Raw genomic sequence first — 21,147 nt, 5'->3', positions numbered from 1 at the left:
TCGAGGTGCTTGGACCCTAGGGCGAGGAAGGTTGCAAGCCCCTCTCCAATTAACCAGCCGGAGACAAGGTATCAGACTTTGTCCCGTTAACTGCCCAGATAGAGTGAAACGGAAGCCCAACGCGGGGGATAGAGTGTCCGCCAGAACCCACTGAGATCCCAAGGGTTAGCTTTCGCGGGCCACAGCTCCCAAATACATGCAGAACCGGGAGTGGACTTCTCCGTTCCATGCAAAGTCGTCCAAAAGGAAAGACAAACACAAAGTGCAGGAGGAAGGGATACCTGTTCATTAACCTGGGTGCGGGACCTGAATGTACCCTCCTAAGGCAGCCGGCCACTGGCAACTTGGTTTACTATTGGACTTGTGTGAAATTACTGAACTGTGAGTCCACCATTGACTACCGGTCCAGCCCGGTGCGCCACCTCCAGCAGCCATCACTTCAATGTTCAGACCGCGGGCCCCGAGACTACACCTCCCCTACCCGTGGAGGGGATCACATCTTGGTGCCCTGCTCCATCAGCCCCGGGCACCCCATCACCAGGCAGCGGCGGTGCCACCATCTCTTACCGCAACCCATGAGTTGCAATATCCGCTTTCCGATGGTTGTGAGGACAGGCGGCCGCGTGAGTCCGGGTCCGGTCACCACTCGAGCCGCTGCAGCGATACTGGAACCGAGCAGGCCCCCGAGAAGAAATGGCAGCGGCCCCCGCCCGCAAAATCCGCAGTCACTATGTATCGCTCTATGTGACTGCAGACTTGTGAATCCTCACATCGCCCACACTGCGTGCCACGAGGATTTGCCAGTTTCTGAGTGATATGCATGTTCCCGGCTAGTGGGCGCAGCCGCACTCTATACAAGTGCATTGAGCAAAGTCATGCCTACTAGTTTTACATGCCCACTCCATAGACTTTTATATAGTGAGGCAGGGTCCACTAGTCTGGCTCTGGCCTGGAACATGCATATAGCACAATTGGGGTCACATGATCACCATTCCCGGCTCAGAAACCGGCAATTCCTCGCAGTGCACAGTGTGCACGCTGGAAGGATTCATAAGTATGCAGACTTAATCATTTTGGACCTGACAAGCCTTTAACTTTGTAGATTATTCAAACATCATCATACTTTTCTCACAAATAAAAAAAAAAATCCAAAACACACTAATTACGACAACATCTTCTGAAGTTATAAATCTTTAAAAAAAGACAGTGCGAAAATAAGTAATACCTGTAAATAGGATCCATAAAGAAAGGTGCAGGTCTGGCATGCTGCAAACAATGCTCAGATGCTTTTGTTTGTTCTGTTTCCCCATCTTTCTTGTCTCCAAATATATGGTTCTTTCTAGGCTGGTCAGTCTGTTTTGTTGGGACAGCTCGACTTCGGCTTCCCATACTCAAGTCCAAAGGTTGATCAGGACCAGAAGACGTTGATCCCAGTGGTTTTAAGGGCACATTTGACACAACCTTTTCTTCCTTACGCTTTGTAGTAAGATCAAAAGGGGACTCTACGTTCCCCTTTGGAGTTTTCTTGACTTCTTTTGGAGACTCCGGTTCAAGTTTTGGAAGAGCAGGCCTTACATCTCTGTCAGGAAATGGATACATTGTTTGAGAGAATGCTGGGAAAAAAGGAAGGGGAAACATAGATGGGTAAGGTAAAGTTCCACCTTTTTTGTCTGGCAGACCTACAAGTCCTGTCGAGCCAAAGTACTTTTCAGCAATCGAGGCAATTGCCTTTATGGAATCATTGACGGCTCCTGAAACAGCAGTCTGTTCCTCCAAACATGGTGAAAAAACTGAATGATTGTTAAACTCTCGTTTACTATTCAAGGCAGCCAGATTTTGCAATGGGCTAACTTTCTCCTTGTATAGTTTACCATTTTCCTTCATTTTTTCTTTATCGCTCTCAATGTCACTTTCTAGGTCAGAGCCAGAAGTTGTCTCTAAGTCACTACCACTTGGTGTGCTGACGTCATCAAGGTCACTGCTTTCGGACGGGTCACTCATTTTGTCAAGAGGCCTTTGGTCAGAAATATTTTCGCCTACAAAATCCAAGGTTTTGTTTTCACCCATAGACGAATGCTTATTCAGTGCTTTCAAAAGGTCTTGCGTTGCTGGCAAGATCTGTGGTCGATTCAAATGTGAACTCTTATTTGTCTGTTCAATACTTAGATGGCCTTTCACAGGAGAACTGGCAGGCATTAATGGAGGTCTATATAGGCTTGAGGGAAAAAGACCTGGAAAACTAAAAGAGAATCCAGGCGCTGTTGGAAAAGTAAGACCAGCAGCATGCCGGCTAGCACCAAAGTAGTCTGCAAGTCCTGTGCCTGCATGATTCATGTTGATCATTGAAGCTTTGTCCAAAGAGGGAGTCCCAGGAAGGGAAATTCCTTGACCAAATAATCCACTAGCAGCAAAGTGATTCTTCCCCTCACAAAATCTCCTGTGCTTATTAAGTGATGATGTAGTGCTGAACATTTGTCCACAGTCTTTGCATTTGATCTGAGTCCTACAATCTGCATGCATACGCTTATGTCGACAGAGGTTTGAAAACTGAGTGTAAGATTTATGGCAGACTTCACCTGGGCAGAAAAAAGAAAGATCTTAAATGTTACATGTGTTTAGCAGAAATTACAGATACACCAAAATGCAAACAACTTTCTTTAAAATTTAAACATTCAATGCCACATGTACTACCTACATATATTAAGCAAATAGATGTACTTGTGAGATTCCTTGATGAAACATCATTCACAAGCAACAGATTTGTTGTCAAAATGTTTAACATTTCTCATTAGTCTGAATGAGGTTTGCAGATATCATTGCAAACTATCTATATATATATAATTGCCTTATTCTGTCTGTCTGTCTGTCATGCTCCAAAATTGTGTCCTTACGGTGACACAAAGCTGATTGGCCGCTGGGCTCGCCATGGCCCCGCCCCCCCACACGGATTGGCCTCTCGCCCCGGCTCTCTGCAGGCCCCACCCCCCTCACGCAATCCACGCTCACTCTTGCCCAACTGACACGTAGCTCCGACTCCCAGGTGAGTACACACACACACACACACACACACATCAGATCACACTCACTCTCACACACACCTCACACATACATCACATCGCATCCACACACTCACAGCATCCGGCGATATCGCTTGCTTCTCGGCCTCGATACTGTGCTGTTGTGACCTTCCAGGACCTGTCGGAGGATCACATGGCCAGAAGCATGTGGTATCTCCGGATGTTGTGAGTATGAGCGCGTATGTGCAATATCGTCAATGTGTGTGTGCGTGAGTGTATGCGATCGGGTGTGTGTGGGTGTGTGTGAGTGTATGCGATCGGGTGTGTGAGTGTCGGCAGAGGAGCATGGCGTGCTGGAGGAGGCTGGGAGGAGAGAGGCTGATGCTGGGGACAGAGAGGCTGATGCTGGGGACAGAGAGGCTGATGCTGGGGACAGAGAGGCTGATGCTGGGGACAGAGAGGCTGATGCTGGGGACAGAGAGGCTGATGCTGGGGACAGAGAGGCTGATGCTGGGGACAGAGAGGCTGATGCTGGGGACAGAGAGGCTGATGCTGGGGACAGAGAGGCTGATGCTGGGGACAGAGAGGCTGATGCTGGGGACAGAGAGGCTGATGCTGTGGGGAGAGAGGCTGATGCTGGGAGGAGAGAGGCTGATGCTGGGAGGAGAGAGATGATGCTGCGGGCAGAGAGGCTGATGCTGGCGCAGCATGGCGGATGGAGCACGTTTGGGAGTGCGCAGCATGGCGGATGGAGCACGTTTGGGAGTGCGCAGCATGGCGGATGGAGCACGTTTGGGAGTGCGCAGGATGGGAGATGTATTACGATGGGGGGTGCGCAGCATAGGGGGATGGAGCACGATGGGGAGTGCACACCTCCCCCCAACACACACACACACACACGCGCGTGCGCACTGCACAACACACCACACACACACACACACACACACACTGGGAACCACAAACAACTGCCCTACACAGACACCCACACACAGACAACGCTGCACACACAAATATACGCACATACCGCACAGCATACACATTGCACAAAACATACCTCCCCCCAAAACACACCACACACAAACCGCGCAACACACACACACAACGCTACAGACACAGCGCTCCACAAACAACGCAACACACAAACAACACCGCTCTCACCCCCCGCCACACCCAGAACATGTACAGCACCCTACACAAACACTTGGTAACTACACACAACATATATATATATATATATATATATACACACACACACACACACACACCTTCCATTCATGCATATAGAATAGATTCAGTCCACTCACAAATTTCCACAACAGATCTGAGGTGTGAATATACCTTAAAAATGGGAACTTGTCAGGTCCTATATGCACCCAGAACTACGAGCAGTCCTGAGTACATATTGCTATTACCTGCCTAACTGTACCTGTATCTAGTAGCATACACAAAGAGATCTTTAGAAAAAAGGTATTTCTAAAGGTCCTTTAGGATATGCTAATGAGCACAGGGCCTAGTCACAAGGGCATTATTTTTCCCTACTAGTCCACCCTCTTAGCATGTTACGGCGTCCAAAGGGGCATGCTAACAAGTAATTCAATGCCCAGCATCATTGGTTGGGATTCCCGTACCAGTGTCCATTACCACCACCTCAGACGCCGGGTTGAGGTGCAGTGCGCATTAAGCTCTGCTCTGAAGCCGGGATGCGTACACCCAGCTTCATAGTGCGCATGACAATGAACACAGGTACGTGTGTCACCACCTCAGACGCCGGGTTGAAGGTCAGTGAGCATTATCAGAAGTCCCAACACTGCCAGTCATGAGCACTAGACCCTTCAGAAACCGTGATGCGAACACCCAGCTTCATAGTGTGCATGACCGCCAATGACGCATGACAATGGACACAGATATGTGCGTCACCACCGATGATGCTGGGCATTGAATAGCATGTTGGCATATCCACAGGGGCGTGTCAACATTCTGGGGGGAGGGAATCTAGTTCCTGCATTCATTAGCATATAATAAAGAATCTTTATAAATACTTTTTCAAAAGATCTCTTTATCTATGCTACTAGATGCTGTGACAGGCAGGGATTAGCAATCTGTACCCAGACCTGCTTATGGTTCTGGGTGCATATTGGACCTGACAGGTTCACTTTAAGAGTCCATTTACATAAGCGGACCACGGCTGTTAGACAAGGTTGATATGCTTTTAATATTAACATTTCCAGTAGCAAATGGATCCTGATAACTGGCCTAATTATATTTTACTTCAACTGTAACGTGCTGGGGAATATGCTGGCACTATATAAATTAAAACTTTATTACTTCATTTAATATAAAATGAAGTGCAAAAAAGCCCCAATAACAAATATTTGGATGATAGGTGATGACCTGCAGATATAGTTAATTTGGGGAATTGTTTGTCACCTTCAGATAACATTGCTAGGTGTCACTAACACAAAGGGTTTTTTTGTACCTGCAAAGGATGTATTATAAATCATGGTGTTCTCATCATTCTCACATCAAAGACATACAAAGTATAAACAGTGAGCATTCCGGACCATGTGCGACAAGTGGAGCTAGAGACAGGCTGCCCAAACTGACAATAGCTCTATTTTAAGCAAGAGAAGGAAACCAAATTGAATGTATCTCATCCTGGATTGTTGGTTCCCATGAACTGTAATCACGTCCCTAACTTCCACTCACACCAGCACTAACCTTCCAGCACTAGGAAAACCCTTGTCCTTGACAATCCAGAACACTTGCTGTCATCTCCCAAATATTTACCCTGGCATCACCTCTCATAAACAAACAAGGTATCACAATAAGAGTGCTAGAAGTTACAGTAATCTAGCCGTTGCCTAAATACCTATTAGTAAATCTGACATTCATGCTGAAAAGATTTTATATCCTTATTAAGCACCACAAGCATGAAGTAAGACTTCTTTATAAGACATGATAAACATCTTTTTTATACACATCTGTGCAAACGTTTTAGGTAGATGTGGAAAAACGCTGAGAAAGAAGAACACTTTAAAAAAATAGAAGTGTTAATAGTTTATATTTTGTTAGAGAGAAATCAAAAATTGTATGATCGATCTTTGCATTCAAAAACAGAATGAAAGCATCAATTCTTCTAGGTACACTTGCACACAGTTTTTGAAGGAACTCCGCAGGGAGGCTGTTCCCAGGATCTTGAAGTATGCGCCACAGATCTTCTAAGGATGTAGGCTTGTGCAAATCCTTCTGTCTATTCATGTAATCCCAGACAGATTTAATATAGAGATCAGACCCCTATGGGGACAATGTTATCACTAGAGATGAGCTATGTTCGAGGTTTGCCAATTTCATGTTCGAGTGATTTTGGGGGGTGTTGAGTCGTTCGACGAACTCAAGCCTTTTGCTAAAAGTTTGACAGTTTGAGTAACGTTCGAGAACGGTTCGATCAACAAAAAGCCAAGGTAATTACTAGCTGGCTTTTAACTATAATAGTACGCGTCACTGTGAATCACGCTATTAGCAAAATTCAGCGTATAGTGTGCGGGTGGGGGACGTGGTTTAGATCTGTGCTGCTGCTGAGAGAATGCCGATCCCGATCGCCATTTTTTATTTATTTTTTTTTTCCCTAACCGCGCGTACAGTGGGGCGGGCCAGGCTGTCAGCCAATCACAGACACACACACAGCTAAGTGGATTTTTGCCAGACAAGCAAGGGCATGTGCCATAAGCTGTGCATGTCACATGTCCTTGCCTTATAAGACAAGGCCATTTTCCCTGTCGCCGCCATTATCTCTCTGCTGCGTGTGGGTGACAGTCACTACTCCCGCTGCTGCTGCTGCTGTGTGCGCTATAGAGATACAGTGCAATCTACACAGCGCTTTAGAGATTAGGGACTACTGGTTATTTCAGCCCTTTTCAGGGCTGATTTACAGGCGTTCATAGCCATAACTGCTAGGCAGGTCCGTGCTAACACTGTGCATGGCTTTAGTTAACAGCGTCTGGCTACCTCAGCTCAGGCAATTCCTTGCTGCATTTTTTCATTAGCAGGGATAGAAAGTGAGGCTTTCTTTGCTGTCCTGTTACCTACAGCACCCGTGCATTCTACACACCTGCCCATTTTTGCCACGCTATTTTATTTCCCCAAAGAGCTTACACTTTTTGTGGCATCCTAAAAGTGTCTGGAATACTAAGTTAGTGTTCTTTTGCTGTCCAGTGACCCACAGCATCCGTGCATTCTACCCACCTGCCCAGTGTTTGCTACGCAATTCTAATTGCAAACTGTGCTGCCACTGTGAGGGGCATACTAAAATTGTCTGGGATACTACCTTAGTGTTCCTTTGCTACCAAATCACGGTACAGCATTTGTGCATGCTACACACCTGTCCATTTTTGCTACGCAATTCTAACTGCAAACTGTGCTGTCACTGTTAAGGGCATACTAAAATTGACTGAGATAGTCAGTGTTGGTTCTTCAGCTGTCAATAAAGCTAGACCACCTCTGTAATCTACACCCCCTCTCCATTTTTGCTACCACATTTTAAGTTTTCAATCTTGTTGCTAACAAATTGAGTGGCAAAAGGACAGATGCTGGTGGAAAGGGGAACAGGAGTGTTAGGAAAAGGAAAAAAAAGTTCGTGTCCGTGGGGTAGGTGGAAAAGCTACATTAACATCTGCTGAAGAAAGGCCATCTTCCAGCAAAAGTAAGATGTCTACTACTTTCCGTGGACAATCGGATGTGCTCCCTTTTTTACAGAACCGAACAACTGTAACAAAAGGTAGATGATGCACAAAAAAAAAAAAAGAACATGCTTGAATGGATCTCAAGTGCTCCAACAAGTGGCCTCTCCTCCACCTCAACTTCAACATCCCAAAAACAACAGTCCTCTGAGTTGTCACCCCAAATCGCACTTGCTTTCTCCCAGCTCTCAAGTCTCCACCCGCCCTGCAGAGTATGGTGTAACAGAGATGGCTGAGTCTACAGAGCTGTTTAGTCACACTATAGCCTGGGAATCAGAGGTCTGCTCCCAAGCTACAGTGAGTACAGACCAGGAAATGGTCTGCAGTGATGCCCAGAAGCTTTGTGAGTCAGATTCAGGCCCTGATGACCAAGTTTCTGAGCATAATGTAGACCCTCATTCCCAAACTGTAACACCTATTGGTGGAGACAATGAGTTGACGATGAGACGCAGATACCTGATTGGGATGACAACTTAAATATTCAGTCAGGGCAGGAAGAGGTTAGGTCTGAGGGCGAGGGGAGTGCAAACACAACGCTTGATGATGAAGTTCTAGATCCCACTTACTGTCAACCCACAGTCAGGCACTCGATGAGGTCACCAGAGGTGGTGGAGGAGGATGCGACTGACGACGAAGTTACCTTGCGCCTTCCTGGACAGAGTCGGAGTACTGGAAGCACGTCAACAACTGCATCATCAGCCACAACTCTGCCTCTGAGCACAAGTCGGGGTGGCTCTGCAGGTCACATGGTGTCTAAGCCTTGCCTAGCCTGGTCCTTTTTTGACATCGCAAAGGATCTCCCAAATCATGTGATCTGTAAGATTTGTCGCCAATCTATAAGTAGAGGCCAAAACATCACTAGTTTGACAACTTCTTCCATGAATCGTCACATGAATAACAAGTATAAGTCCCAGTGGGAAGCTCACCGTGCTACAATGCGGCCTAGTGGAGTGGGACAACCACCGTCTGCCCCTTCAAGTGCATCCACGCGCTCTTCATCCTCTATGACTGTGGGGACAGCTGTCACACATTTTTTTTCCACGCAGACCTTCCATCTCTTTAACCACAGCAGGCAGTTTGCTCGGCAGGTCGTCAGTTGTTTTGGAAGGGGAAACAAGTGCTGGTGTAGAGCTCTCTCAGACATCAAGAGCACCAACTTTGGATGAAGGCAACATCATGTCTCCGCCTGCACTTTCCTCACAGACCTGCAGTTTTCCAGGGACACCCTACTCAACACCATCTCCACACAGCAGCCAGATCTCGGTCCCTCAGATGTGGACAAATAAAAGGCCATTTCCTCCGAGCCATGACAAAGCTAAGAGGTTGACTTTCACCCTCTAAGCTTTTGGCTACCAAAATGCTGCCTTTCCGCCTGGTGGAAACAGAGGATTTTCGAGACCTTATGTCAGTCGCAGTGCCACAGATGCCCAGTCACCACTACTTCTCCAAGAAAGGTGTGCCTGCGCTACACCAGCATGTCGCACACAACATCATGGCTTCCTTGAGAAATTCAGTGTTTGACAGGGTGCATTTCACCACTGATACTTGGACCAGTAAGCATGGACAGGGGCGTTACATGTCACTGACTGGGCACTGGGTAACTATGGTGAGAGATGGAGAAGGGTCTGCTGAACAAGTCTTGCCGTCCCCACGACTTGTGCGTCAATCCTCTGTATGTAGAAGTTCCTCCACTGCTTCTGTCTCCTCAACCTCGTCTGGGTCTTCCACCTCTGCCCAAACCCTGTGTGGTCAGGCCACCCGCATTGTAACTGCGCACAAGGAATCCCACACACCTCCTTACTATGCTGACAGCAGAGCTCAACGGCATCAGGTGGTCTTTACGTTGAAATGTCTGGGGAAATAAGAGTCACACAGCTGCCCAGTTGTGGTCAGCTCTGCAGTCCAAGTTGCTGCAGCCTGGGAAGGCCGTGTGTGACAATGCTGCAAACCTGGGTGCGGCCCTTTGCCAGGGCAAGGTGACACACGTGCCTTGTATGGCTCACGTGTTGAACTTTGTTGTCCAGCAATTTTTAACCCACTATCCCGGCCTAGATGGGCTTCTGCACAGGGCATGGTCACTCTTTGCTCACTTCCGCCGTTCATCCGCCGCAGCTGACCGACTTGCATCGCTCCAGAAGTCTTTCGGCCTGCCGGTTCATCGCCTGAAATGCGATGTGCCGACACACTGGAATTCGATTCTCCACATGTTACAGCGACTGTGGCAGCACCGCCGAGCCCTGGTGCAATACGTTATGACGTATAGCCTGGGCCAATGAGATGCAGAGGTGGGGCAGATCACGCTGCTGGAGTGGTCTCAGATCAAGGACCTATGCACCCTTCTGCAAAGTTTCGACATGGCGACGAATATGTTTAGCGCTGACAGTGCCATTATCAGCATGACAATTCCAATCATTTACATGCTGGAGGATACGCTAAACACTATTCGGAGTCAGGGGGTAGGACAACAGGAAGGGGAGGAAGTACAGGATTATTCATATGTGCAAGGGATACAAACATCTACAAGGTCCAGACGTTCAGCATCACCAAGGCGGCAGGCATTAGACGGTGGGGAAGAGGGATTAACATGGTAGCAGCCAAAATGTTGAGGAAGGTGCAGGAGACCAGGAAGAAATGGAGGACGAACTCTCGATGGGCATGGAAGACTCAGCAGATGAGGGAGACCTTTGTCAAATTTCGGTTGAACGAGGTTGGGGGGAGATGTCAGAGAAAGAAAGCACGGTTATCACCTCGCCGCCACAAACACAGTGAGTACTTGGTCCGCATGGATGCGCAAGACACATGAGCGCCTTCTTGCTGCACTACCTACAACATGACCCTCGCATTGACCGAATTAGAAGTAATGATGACTACTGGGTTGCCACACTCTTAGGGGCACTTTGCACACTACGACATCGCAGGTGCGATGTCGGTGGGGTCATGTCGAAAGTGACGCACTTCCGGGGTCGCTCTCAACATTGTAGTGTGTAAATCCTAGATGATACGATTAACGAGCGCAAAATCGTTGTAATGGTATCTGTGTAGGGTCGGTGAATTCCATAATTATGCTGCTGCGACGGTACGAGGTTGTTCCTCGCTCCTGCGGCAGCACACATCGCTGTGTGTGAAGCCGCAGGAGCGAGGAACATCTACCTGCGTCCTGCGGCTCACGCCGGCTATACGGAAGGACAGAGGTGGGCGGGATGTTTACGTCCCGCTCATCTCTGCCCCTCTGCTTCTATTGGCCGCCTGCCGTGTGATGTCGCTATGACGCCGCACGACCCGCCCCTTTAATAAGGAGGTGGGTCGCCGGCCAGATCGACGTCGCAGGGCAGGTGAGTGCATGTGAAGCTGCGGTAGCGATAATGTTCGCTACGGCAGCTATCACAAGATATCGCAGCTGCGACGGGGGCGGGGGCGGGAACTATCGTGCTCGGCATCGCAAGCATCGGCTTGCAATGTCGTAGTGTGCAAAGTGCCCCTTAGATCCCCGGTACAAGTAAAAATTTGGCGAAATAATTCCAGCCATAGAAAGGGACGCACGTATGCAGGAGTATCAGCAGAAGCTGTTACGCAATCTTAGCTCGGCTTTTGCACAAAACACCAGTGGTGCACACAGTGAATCTCCCAATTGTAACTTGACAAACATGGGACTGGCACGTCATGAACAGTCAAACCGTACCAGCAGCACCGTATCTGGTAGTAACAGAATTTTATTGAATCATTTTATAATTTTTTTAGACAACAAGTCTGACACATAGTCAATGGCTGGAGAGGATGATACAGGAGTATCTCCAAATGAACATCGATGCCATGACTGTGCAACTGGAGCCTTGATCATTTTGGGCTTCCAATCTTGACAAATGGCCTGAGCTCGCCACATACGCCTTGGAGATCTTATGTCCCACAGCCAGCGTTGTCTCTGAACGTGTCTTCAGTGCTGCTGGGTGTGTACTGACAGATAAGCGCACGCGTCTGTCTAGTGACAATGTGGACAGACTAACGTTCATCAAGATGAACAAGTCATGGATCAGCAAGGACTTTGCTACCCCAGTGTCATCCTGGGGACAGTTAAGGCTGGCGTATTTTTGACTGTGCTTGATGCAAATCTACCTGTCAAGTTTGCAACTGGGGCACAAGTGATGCCACTGAAGTGGTGTCTGTGGGGCCGAATTTTTGGAAAAAATGGAGACTCTGCTTGGAGTCCCCTTGCTGTGTTTTACATGATTTTAGAAGGGCATGACATGCCTATATCTGTGTCTCCTCCTCTTTTTCCTGGTCCATCTCTTTTGTTTTCGCATGAGTATATGTTCTTGTCACTTTCCCATGTGTTTGTGATGTCTTGGGAGTTGTTTTGGACACCTTTGAAGGTGTTTTCTATGTGTTTTTATGTGTTTGTGTTTGCCTCCCATTGTTTTCAATGGGGTTCGAGAGGTTCGTCGAACGGTTCGTTGAACCAGCCCTCCGTTCGACGAACCGAACTCGAGCCTTCAGAAGTTCACTCATCTCTAGTTCTCACTTCCAGGTCTCCTTCTTAAAGCTGAAGGTAGGTCTTCATGATATATAAAGTGTGTTTGGGGGGTCATTGTCTTGCTGAAATATACCGTATCTTTCGGTTGATAAGATGCACCCCAAATTTAGAGAAAAAAAAAAAAAATATAGGGTCAATCTAAAATTCTGGTGGTGTCTTACCGGAGGGGGGCGGCAGCAGTGGTGGAGCGGGAGGGGGGGGGGGGTTTGCTTGGTTACCCGATATTTACCTTGGTTACCAGCATCCGCAGCTTCTAGAAGCCGGCTCCCTGCACACGTAGCCAAGGTACACATCGGGTAACTATAAGCAAAGCGCTTTGCTTAGTACCCTGAGGTGTACTATGGTTACCAAGCACAGCGTCGTTACACAGATCACTGGTGACTGGTGGCTTATCTCTGATCGCTGTGGAAATTTGCCTGATTGACAGCTCACCAGCGACCATGCAGCGATGCTCCAACAATCCCTGCCAGGTCAGATCGCTGGTGGGATCGCTGGAGTGTCGCTAGGTGTGACAGTACCTTAATAAAGAACAAGGGAGTCCTGGACATAAAGATACGGCCCCCCCACAGAGCCCAGAACGCATCATCATGAAGTCTGTCTGGGATTATATAAAGATACAGAAGCATTTACATAAGCCTAAATCCACAGAAGATCTGTGGTTTGTTCTCCAAGATGTTTAGAACAACTTGCAGAGTTCTTGAAAAAACTGTGTACGAGTGTTATTCAATAGAACTGATGCTTTAAATGTTTTTTTTTTAAGACAAAAATGTGGTCAGAGAAAATACTGATTTGACTCGGATTTCTCATTTTGTTCACTTGCTTTACTTTGTAAATCAATTAACAATTTGCAATCTATTAAGACTTCTATTTTTGAAAGCATTCTTAAAATTTACCTCTTTTATCAAAACACCTGCCTAACTGCCTAACACTTTTGCCCATCACTACATCTGTAACACACACACACACACATCTGTAACACACACACACACACACACACACACACACATCTATAATCCCAAAGTATCTTTCTATGGAAATCATGAACTCTACTATAATGTCTAGGAAGAAAATCTATTGATAAATTAGATAATGTTGACGTAATTATCACCGAGAAAGGATAACTGAACCCGCCATAGTCAATTGTTTCAAATTTATTATGGTCACATAAAAACTGTTACGCTGTGGACAGAGATTTATTGGGACCACCTTCATTTGCAAATGATCACTTCTTAGAAGGCTATTTTGTAACATTGACTGATGGCACAATACTAGAAAAAGCCTTAATGGTCACCTGCTAATGATAGAACAGTAAAAATGCTATTATTTTAATTAACAAGATTAAATCCATGGACAGCACTGGGACAGGCAATGCATTATATAACCCTGTGCTGAATGGCCTCACACATTGAACAATAGAGTCTCTGCATTAATGTGGCCCTTGAGCAGGTTTGGGAAAACAGAACGTCTTTAAGCTGTAATACTCAGTACTTGATATCTGACTTTAAGTAAACCAGATGGGCTAATAGCTTCCATACAGTACCCTTCAAAAACAAAAGACACCGTTCTTCTACCGGAGCACCTACAATTCCAATGTTCATAGATCTATCCTACCATCTTTCATCACTTTCCAAAAAACCCATGCGCCAATGAGAATTATCCTATCAACATCTAGCTCACTTCATTTGTAATTTCTGAGAAGACTGGTACAAGATAGCCGTCAGGATTGCATATTTTCTGCTTATTAAACACATTAAGCAGCGTACTGAATCCGCTGGACCAATTATAGCATGTGGTTTCTATTTGGAGGACCTGAACAGTTTGCGAAGGCAGTGAGTAATTACCTTTGTGTTGGTGAGCTTTCCCTCAACTTTGAGCAGAATAGTGTAATAAGAGACAGTTGCCATAAACAGACTGGTGTGCTGTACACTGTGTGTGGCCTGTATCTGGACATAGACAGCAATTTTACATGTAAAATAGTCCTGGTGCAAGGAGATTTCCAAATTGTGTAATTACAGAAGTGGTGCTCAAAATTGTGTGCCGTTGGTTTTATCCAGTAATGTAGGAACTTGAATATATGCCCAGAAGGCGCTATTTGGACGGAGAACATGCACAGCTGCCTCACTTAACTTATTTGAATGGTATGGGCGGTTTTGAGGAGCAATTTGTGAGATATCACCAGATGCATACATACACATTATATATTACACACACAAACGGATAGATAGAGATTAGAATAGATAGAGATATATATATATTATATATACATATATACACACACCCATAACATGGATATGAGGTCAGCCTTAGAAAATACTGGAAAATAAATCCCATGGCTGCCGGACATGGGCTTCTGAACCAGATTCTGACTGTCAGAAACCCCATCACCTTTACAGATTTGTAGGCCCAGCACAACCCCATCATTATGGCATCTTCTTGTGTCGGACCTTCAATTCTTAAGAGGTGCTAAGGATTCCGGCAGGTAGAAGATGGGTTCATAGGCTTACCGTTCAGCAGCTAATCTGAACCAGAGTATTGAGAATGGATTCACTCAATTTTAGAAAACACTTTTTTTGATTTTTGATCCATCTTTTGAACATGTACCGTATTTTTTGTTTTATAAGATGCATCCCAATTTTAGATGGAAGAAAAAAAAAAAAAAAAAAAAAAAGGAGTGGGGGTCTGTCTTATAATCCGGTGCAGTCTTTCTAGATGGGGGCAGCAGCGGTGGTGGAGTAACAGGGGTCACAGGAGGCAGGGGTGGTGCTGGAGTAAGACGATGCTGCAGGCACTGCGGTGGGGGCTGTGCTGGCTGCGGGGTCTGTGCTGCATGCAAGGGCCGTGCTATCTGTGTTGAGCAGGGTGGTGCGGTGGCTATCAAAGATGCTCTGTTGGCGGTGCAGGTTTCAAAGAAATGGCGTCAGGAGTTGGAGTATTCACAGATTCTTCTCTCAGCTCAATGACAAGCGAAGATCTCATATGCACAAGTGCCACCTCCAGGCGCCATTTTCCTTAAGTCCGCTGCTGGGAGATCAATGGGCCAGAGGCATCCCATGTGCAAATAAGATCTTGAGAAAAGAGCTCCATCTGCACACGCGTCGACTCCCGGCGCCATGATTTTATGCTCACACCGCTGACATAGAATCTGGGACACCAATCGCACCGCCCCACTACCCGCAACCAGCACAGCGCCCATTCTCCCCCTCTCGGTAAGCTACATTCAGATTGTAAGACACACCCCTCATTTTCCTGCCAAATTTTGGGGAGAAAAAGTGCGTCTTATGATCCGAAAAATACGGTACTTATTTTGCATGTGGCCCTGGATCAGTAGAAGAGGACTAATACAAAGCATTTACAAAAATTGTTACATTTTCTTAACATGTAGAATGAAAAATTGTAATCAAAGATGAAAATATACTTTAAAAAGGAGTACCTGCGATGTTTGAAAACTTCCGACACATCAAAGAAATATCAGACGTTTGCACCTTTTTGGATTTTTGATCTGCGCACCAAACAGATATCTAGAATGAATTTGTCCCTTTAAATTATTAGCTAATTAGATATAAAAATGTTGACATTGTGCCTGCGAGTAGCAATCCATCTCACAGAGCTTGGCATGACCGATCAGGACTGTGGCTGCTCTATGGAGCAAGCACAAATACCTCCAATGCAAGAACTGCTAAGACTTCTGTTGAATCTTAAAAGCTGTTCCTACAGGATGCTCCTTTCAATATTCCCATCATTCATGTCTAATTTGTAGACATTTGATTTAAGATAAAAGAGAAAAAAAAAAAAAAAAAAAGCATTGGAAAACGGAAACTGAGAAATTGCAAACAAAGTTACTCACATACAAAGGGCTTGACACTGCTGTGAATGTGCTTGTGTTGCTTAAGACCTGATGAGGTTGCAAATGTTTTGCCACACTCCGAACAAGCGTGGGCTCGGGCTCCGACGTGTTGGGAGCGAATGTGCCTTTGGAGGTTGCTAGGATCCGTGAAAACCTGCTAGGAAATGAGTACATATTAGTTGATAAATGTACACATTAAAGAGGATCTGTCATGAAATTAAACAATACAAAAACAGCAATACAGTATTAAATAGATCTCAGATACCTGATGAGGCTGGTGTACTTACTCTAAGAATCAATGTATGAAGGGTTCCATGAACTTTTGTGAAAGGCTCTGATATTTAAAAGGAAATTGTCATGTTCGATAATGAGGATAATTTGCGATAAAGCGTTACAAAAAAGGTACTGGAGTGTTGTACTGAAAGTACAGTACCTGGGAAAAGTCAACTTTGAAAACAATGGACTTGTTACTCAAAATTAAATGGAACCTGTCATCTGATTCATGCAACCTGAATGAGACAATGGGTGCATTATTGCAGCTGTATATATTTTGCTTTGAAGCTGCTGGCTTTCAGTCATACAAGTATGCCAGTACATCTTCATTCATCACTCACTATACTGTAAACACACCCCAACTGCCGAATCTACAATGCATCAATGCAGAGCAAGCAGTGTTTACAGCCGCCGCTCTGTTTACTGAGCAGTAACTGAAGTCGCACCAGCAAACCTGTGTGACTGAAAGCCGACGGCTCCGGTGAGAACTAAAGTTCATTTTTTCCCAGGTTCCACACTTTTGGTAAAGTGGCTGAGCAGCTTCCTAACACCCATTAACCCTATATCTGCAGATTATCTGCATTATCAAATATGACAGGTTCCCTTTTACATTTGAGCACTATACAGCCATTCTGACATGGGTATCCAAGGTACGAACACCAGCCACATCAAGTCTAAACTCTATTACTTAATGTATGTAGCTTGGATGAATAGGCATATTCATATTTGGATTGGATATATTGATAAGGTCATTGTATCAGTTTATAAAAGGAGAATATGCTCTGGAAAGAAAATAGTACAATTTTCCATAAAGTTGATAGTTATTTATCTGTTTTGTTTTTAGAATATTAGCCAGAGACTCACAGAATTCCCCAATTCCCAATACTGTGACTATACTCTGTATAACTTACCATTACTGATAGAGTATTAGAAGTAGGCATGCCACGGGGTCTGAACACCACTCCTGCTACACTGACCTTAGCATATGACTCCTTTCGAGCAAAGCATGGTGCACGTCTATCTCAGCCTTAAGTGGAACAAACTTTAAACCAAACCAACTCTTCTCTACCTGAAGGTTTTAACTTAAACAAGGAATAGACTGTCCAGTTTGATAATGTCTTCTGTAGACGGCATGACAGAATAATCCTGACCAGTTCCAGTTCGTGCTCCTGTGTCTCACATCGCACAAGCAATGGTCACGGTTAGAATAGCACTCAACCTTTATTCATACAGAAAAACAAAAAAGACGTATCCAAAGTGGTTATCCAATGGTACATGTTGTCCTCCAATGCCACTTAACAAAAATCCAGTCTTGATATTCCTAGTGATATATTAAAGGGATTGTCCACCACTAGTACATGCTTCCATTCCCCAGATTTGCTGTACAAAAGTTAAAAACACACCTTATGCTCCCCTCCCAAGTCGGAGCGGTTCCAACACTTTCATTCCTGGAGCTCATGTGATGTTTAACGTCACGCGAGAACCATGTCCAATCACCACCAGACTTCTGCCAGACCCTGGGTTTAAATTTTGCAGCTTCTTTGGACTTTCACAGCCACAGAAAAAGCTGTGAAAGCGAAACTCAGTGTCAGGTAGAGGAGTGGCATCCCACTAGGTCTCTGTGTTTTTTTACCATGTGAATTTTATTGTGTAGTATATAAAAAAATAACTTCTTGATTATCTAAGCATAAGATTTGCTGCACTATGGTATTACGATTAGGCCTAAGCCACACGGCATGGAAATCGGACCAAGTGGAATGCGATAAAACATCGCATTCCACTCAAACCAATATTAACCCATGTCCCAGCACCCATGAGCGATTGTTTTCTCGGTCCGATTGGAGCCAAGAAAATAATCGCAGCATGCTGCGATTGTAATGCGAGACTCTTTCTCTTGCACCCATTCAAGTCTATGGGGCGAGAGAAAGATCGCACTACACTCGCGGTACACCGGTGTACCGTGAGTGCAGGGCGAGAATGGCAATAGCCGGCTATGGAGGAGAGATAAATCCCTCCCTCTCCTCCTCCGTGCCGGCCTGCCCCCGTAGTTGAGGGGTCCGATCGCATGATGAGACCGCAGTCGCAGTGACACTAGTATGACACTCAGCTCCTGCTTTGCTGCCAGCGCGAGCCGAGTGTCATGCGAGGATCGCATTAGTCCCCATTTGGCCCCAGCCTAAACGTATGCCAAGGCATGTCAAGACCAAAATTTTTGTTAAAAGGGACTCGGTCAGCCCAGAATGACTGCCCAAACCAAGTACAGGTGCCCATGCATCATGGCGCTACCAAACATTTTAGTTCACCTTCCCACCCATCTCCACTCTCCCTATTCTTTGACTGACAGCTCTGGCTTCATAGAGTCAGAGACAAAAGGAAAACAAGAAGGTGGGAATGTACACTTAAAGGTTTGACAGTTTGACAACGTCATAATGCCCTAAGCACCGTTACTTGGTTTAGGCTGCGCTAGAAGACTACAATTACCAGTGTACAACCATTGTAACACCGCTGTCTTGCTTTGGAGTCCCTCTATGCTTACATGTATATAACAGGTAGCGATTTGAAACTAGTATTTACCGTAGTCTGACCATTTCTTTATGCAATGTGAACCACGAGTGGAAACTTAAAATGATTGCACATTTAAGGGAATGTGGACTTTCCTTTATTTCGTCTGTTGGTGCTCCATCGCTATTGTAATTTTAGACCAATCTAAAATCATATGGGCGTTTTGTACTAGGAGCTGATTTTTATCAAGGAGACATTGGTTATAGGATAATAATACAGAGGAGACTAAAGATACGCCTCCAGAGAATGTATACCACGCCTACTTTGAAAAGACCATAAAGAATAAACACCAACTATAAAAGCCATATTACTGGAACTATACACCAAATAAAAAAAATATAATATTCTAATAATATTAATTAATTAATATTATTAATAATACAAAATTCAGAGGAGCTTTAGAAATTAAATCTGAGCAAGAACTGGACATTTTGGTCCCGGAGACAGGTCCTATTTAACAACACATCTTTAACCTAAAACGTTGTTAAGTTCAAAGATTCAGAAATAAGTTGGAGAAAAAAGGTCGAAGAGCAAAATTTAAAACAAAACTCCAGTTAGCAGTAGTCAGAGCCATAAGTAAGCTTTCCATCACTCAGGGCATAGGGCTAAGAAAGTGAACTGAACCTATGTCTAAAAAGAATAGCCAAAGCACACTGGCTTGTTCATGGTCCATCAGCACCCAATACCCTTGGCACATGCCCAGCTGCTCCAAGCTATTTGATTAGCAACCATCTTCATCATTCCTGTGCCATTTCTGAGACCTTTTGATGTAACCCTTTCTTAGACCACTTTCACACGTCCGTGTCTCCGGTACGTGTTTGGTCCGTTTCCTCACGTACCGGAGACACGGGCAAACGTAGACCCATTAACATCAATGGGTCTGCGCTCACATGTGTATTCTACCATGGACCGTGTGTACGTGTGGAGCACACGGATAACACACATGTGCCATAAACACGGCTCGCGGAGGGCAAAACGCACCTTTGACACGTCCGTGAAAAACGTGTGTGGTTTTTCACGGATGTGTAAAAGAGGCCTTACAAATGTTCAGGTAACTAAAAGAATCAGGCATACTTAGGTATAAAACACATATTGAAGAAAGAAGAAGGGTCAACATTAGCTAAGGTTGCCTCAGTGTTACAACAGAGCCTTTAAAAGGTGTTTAAATGAGAGTATGTGGTAATCCAGCACCCTGAGTCCAGTCTTCAGTGAAAATTAAGACATCCTTTTTTTCACAAAACATGTTAAAAACATACATGTTTAAAATTAGAACAGTAATTCACTGGCTGTGTGGACAGTACAATAAAATTTAACCTTTATTATTATTAAATACTATTAAAAAAATTTTGATAATTCCACACAATTTTGAAGCCTATCTGAAAAACACAGTTAAAAATAACCGGGTTCAGTAGGTCGATACAGTGACTAAAATTAGAATAGGCAGTTCTGATTTTAAGCATGTATGTTTCTAACATGTTTTATGAATAAAGAATGTCTTAATTTTCACTGAAGACTGGACTACAGGTGCTGGATTATCACTTACTCTCATTTAGACTGACTTCTGCAGGGGTGGACCGCCCCTTTTCTTCATCCGTGCACCCTAGGTGGTTTGGATCACATGGCTATGGTAGGCTCCTTTTCACTTGGAATTTAAAAAAGGTGTTCAGTCTAAAACAACAAGTCAGGAGTCAATATGTTACTGCAGACTTATGAATCCTCTCATCGTGCGCACCGTGTAAGCTGTGAGGATTCTCCAGTGTCAGAGCTGGGAACGGCGGTCACATGGCCACAAATATGCAATATGCATACTCCTGGCCAGAATTTGGACTAGACAGTGTCCAGCCTCGGGCAACACACTTTCATTAAATGAGCCGGAAGCATTCTAGCCAGGTTCTGTCCTGGAGTCTGTATATCACATACTTGTGCTCATGTGACCGCCGTGCCTGGTGCTAACACCAGAGAATCCTCACAGTGTGCAGTGCTCACTCTCAGGATTCACAAGTCTGCAGTCAATGATTAACAGTTAAACACTGGACAAACCTGTTAAGTGAAATACCCATCTGAATACAATATATGCAAGAAAATAAAGCACCTCCCAACAGTGCCTAAAGCTGGTGTCACACATAACGACAACGACGTCGCTGCAACATCACCATATTCTGTGACGTTGCAGCGACCTCAACAGCG

The 21,147-nt window shown here is 45.2% G+C and overlaps 1 protein-coding gene across 5 annotated transcripts in view; it reads right to left on the bottom strand.

Moving 5' to 3' along the window:
* MECOM (MDS1 and EVI1 complex locus) overlaps nt 1-21,147 on the bottom strand; it is an 82,939-nt gene that overhangs the window by 42,905 nt on the left and 18,887 nt on the right. For 3 of the 5 annotated variants that reach the window (XM_075340647.1, XM_075340649.1, XM_075340650.1), the window contains exons 6-7: nt 16,126-16,282; nt 1,226-2,576 (exon numbers count right to left, since the gene is read on the bottom strand). In XM_075340647.1, coding sequence (XP_075196762.1) covers nt 1,226-2,576; nt 16,126-16,282 — 1,508 coding nt within the window. The remainder of the gene's footprint in view (nt 1-1,225; nt 2,577-16,125; nt 16,283-21,147) is intronic. The other 2 variants (XM_075340648.1, XM_075340651.1) reach the window with 1 other exon arrangement.

Source organism: Anomaloglossus baeobatrachus, chromosome 3 (assembly GCF_048569485.1).
Source record: "Anomaloglossus baeobatrachus isolate aAnoBae1 chromosome 3, aAnoBae1.hap1, whole genome shotgun sequence".
In the NCBI taxonomy this organism is placed as follows: domain Eukaryota; kingdom Metazoa; phylum Chordata; class Amphibia; order Anura; family Aromobatidae; genus Anomaloglossus; species Anomaloglossus baeobatrachus.
The sequence above is the reverse complement of the archived record's forward strand: the minus strand, read 5'-3'. Positions and strand labels throughout refer to the sequence as shown.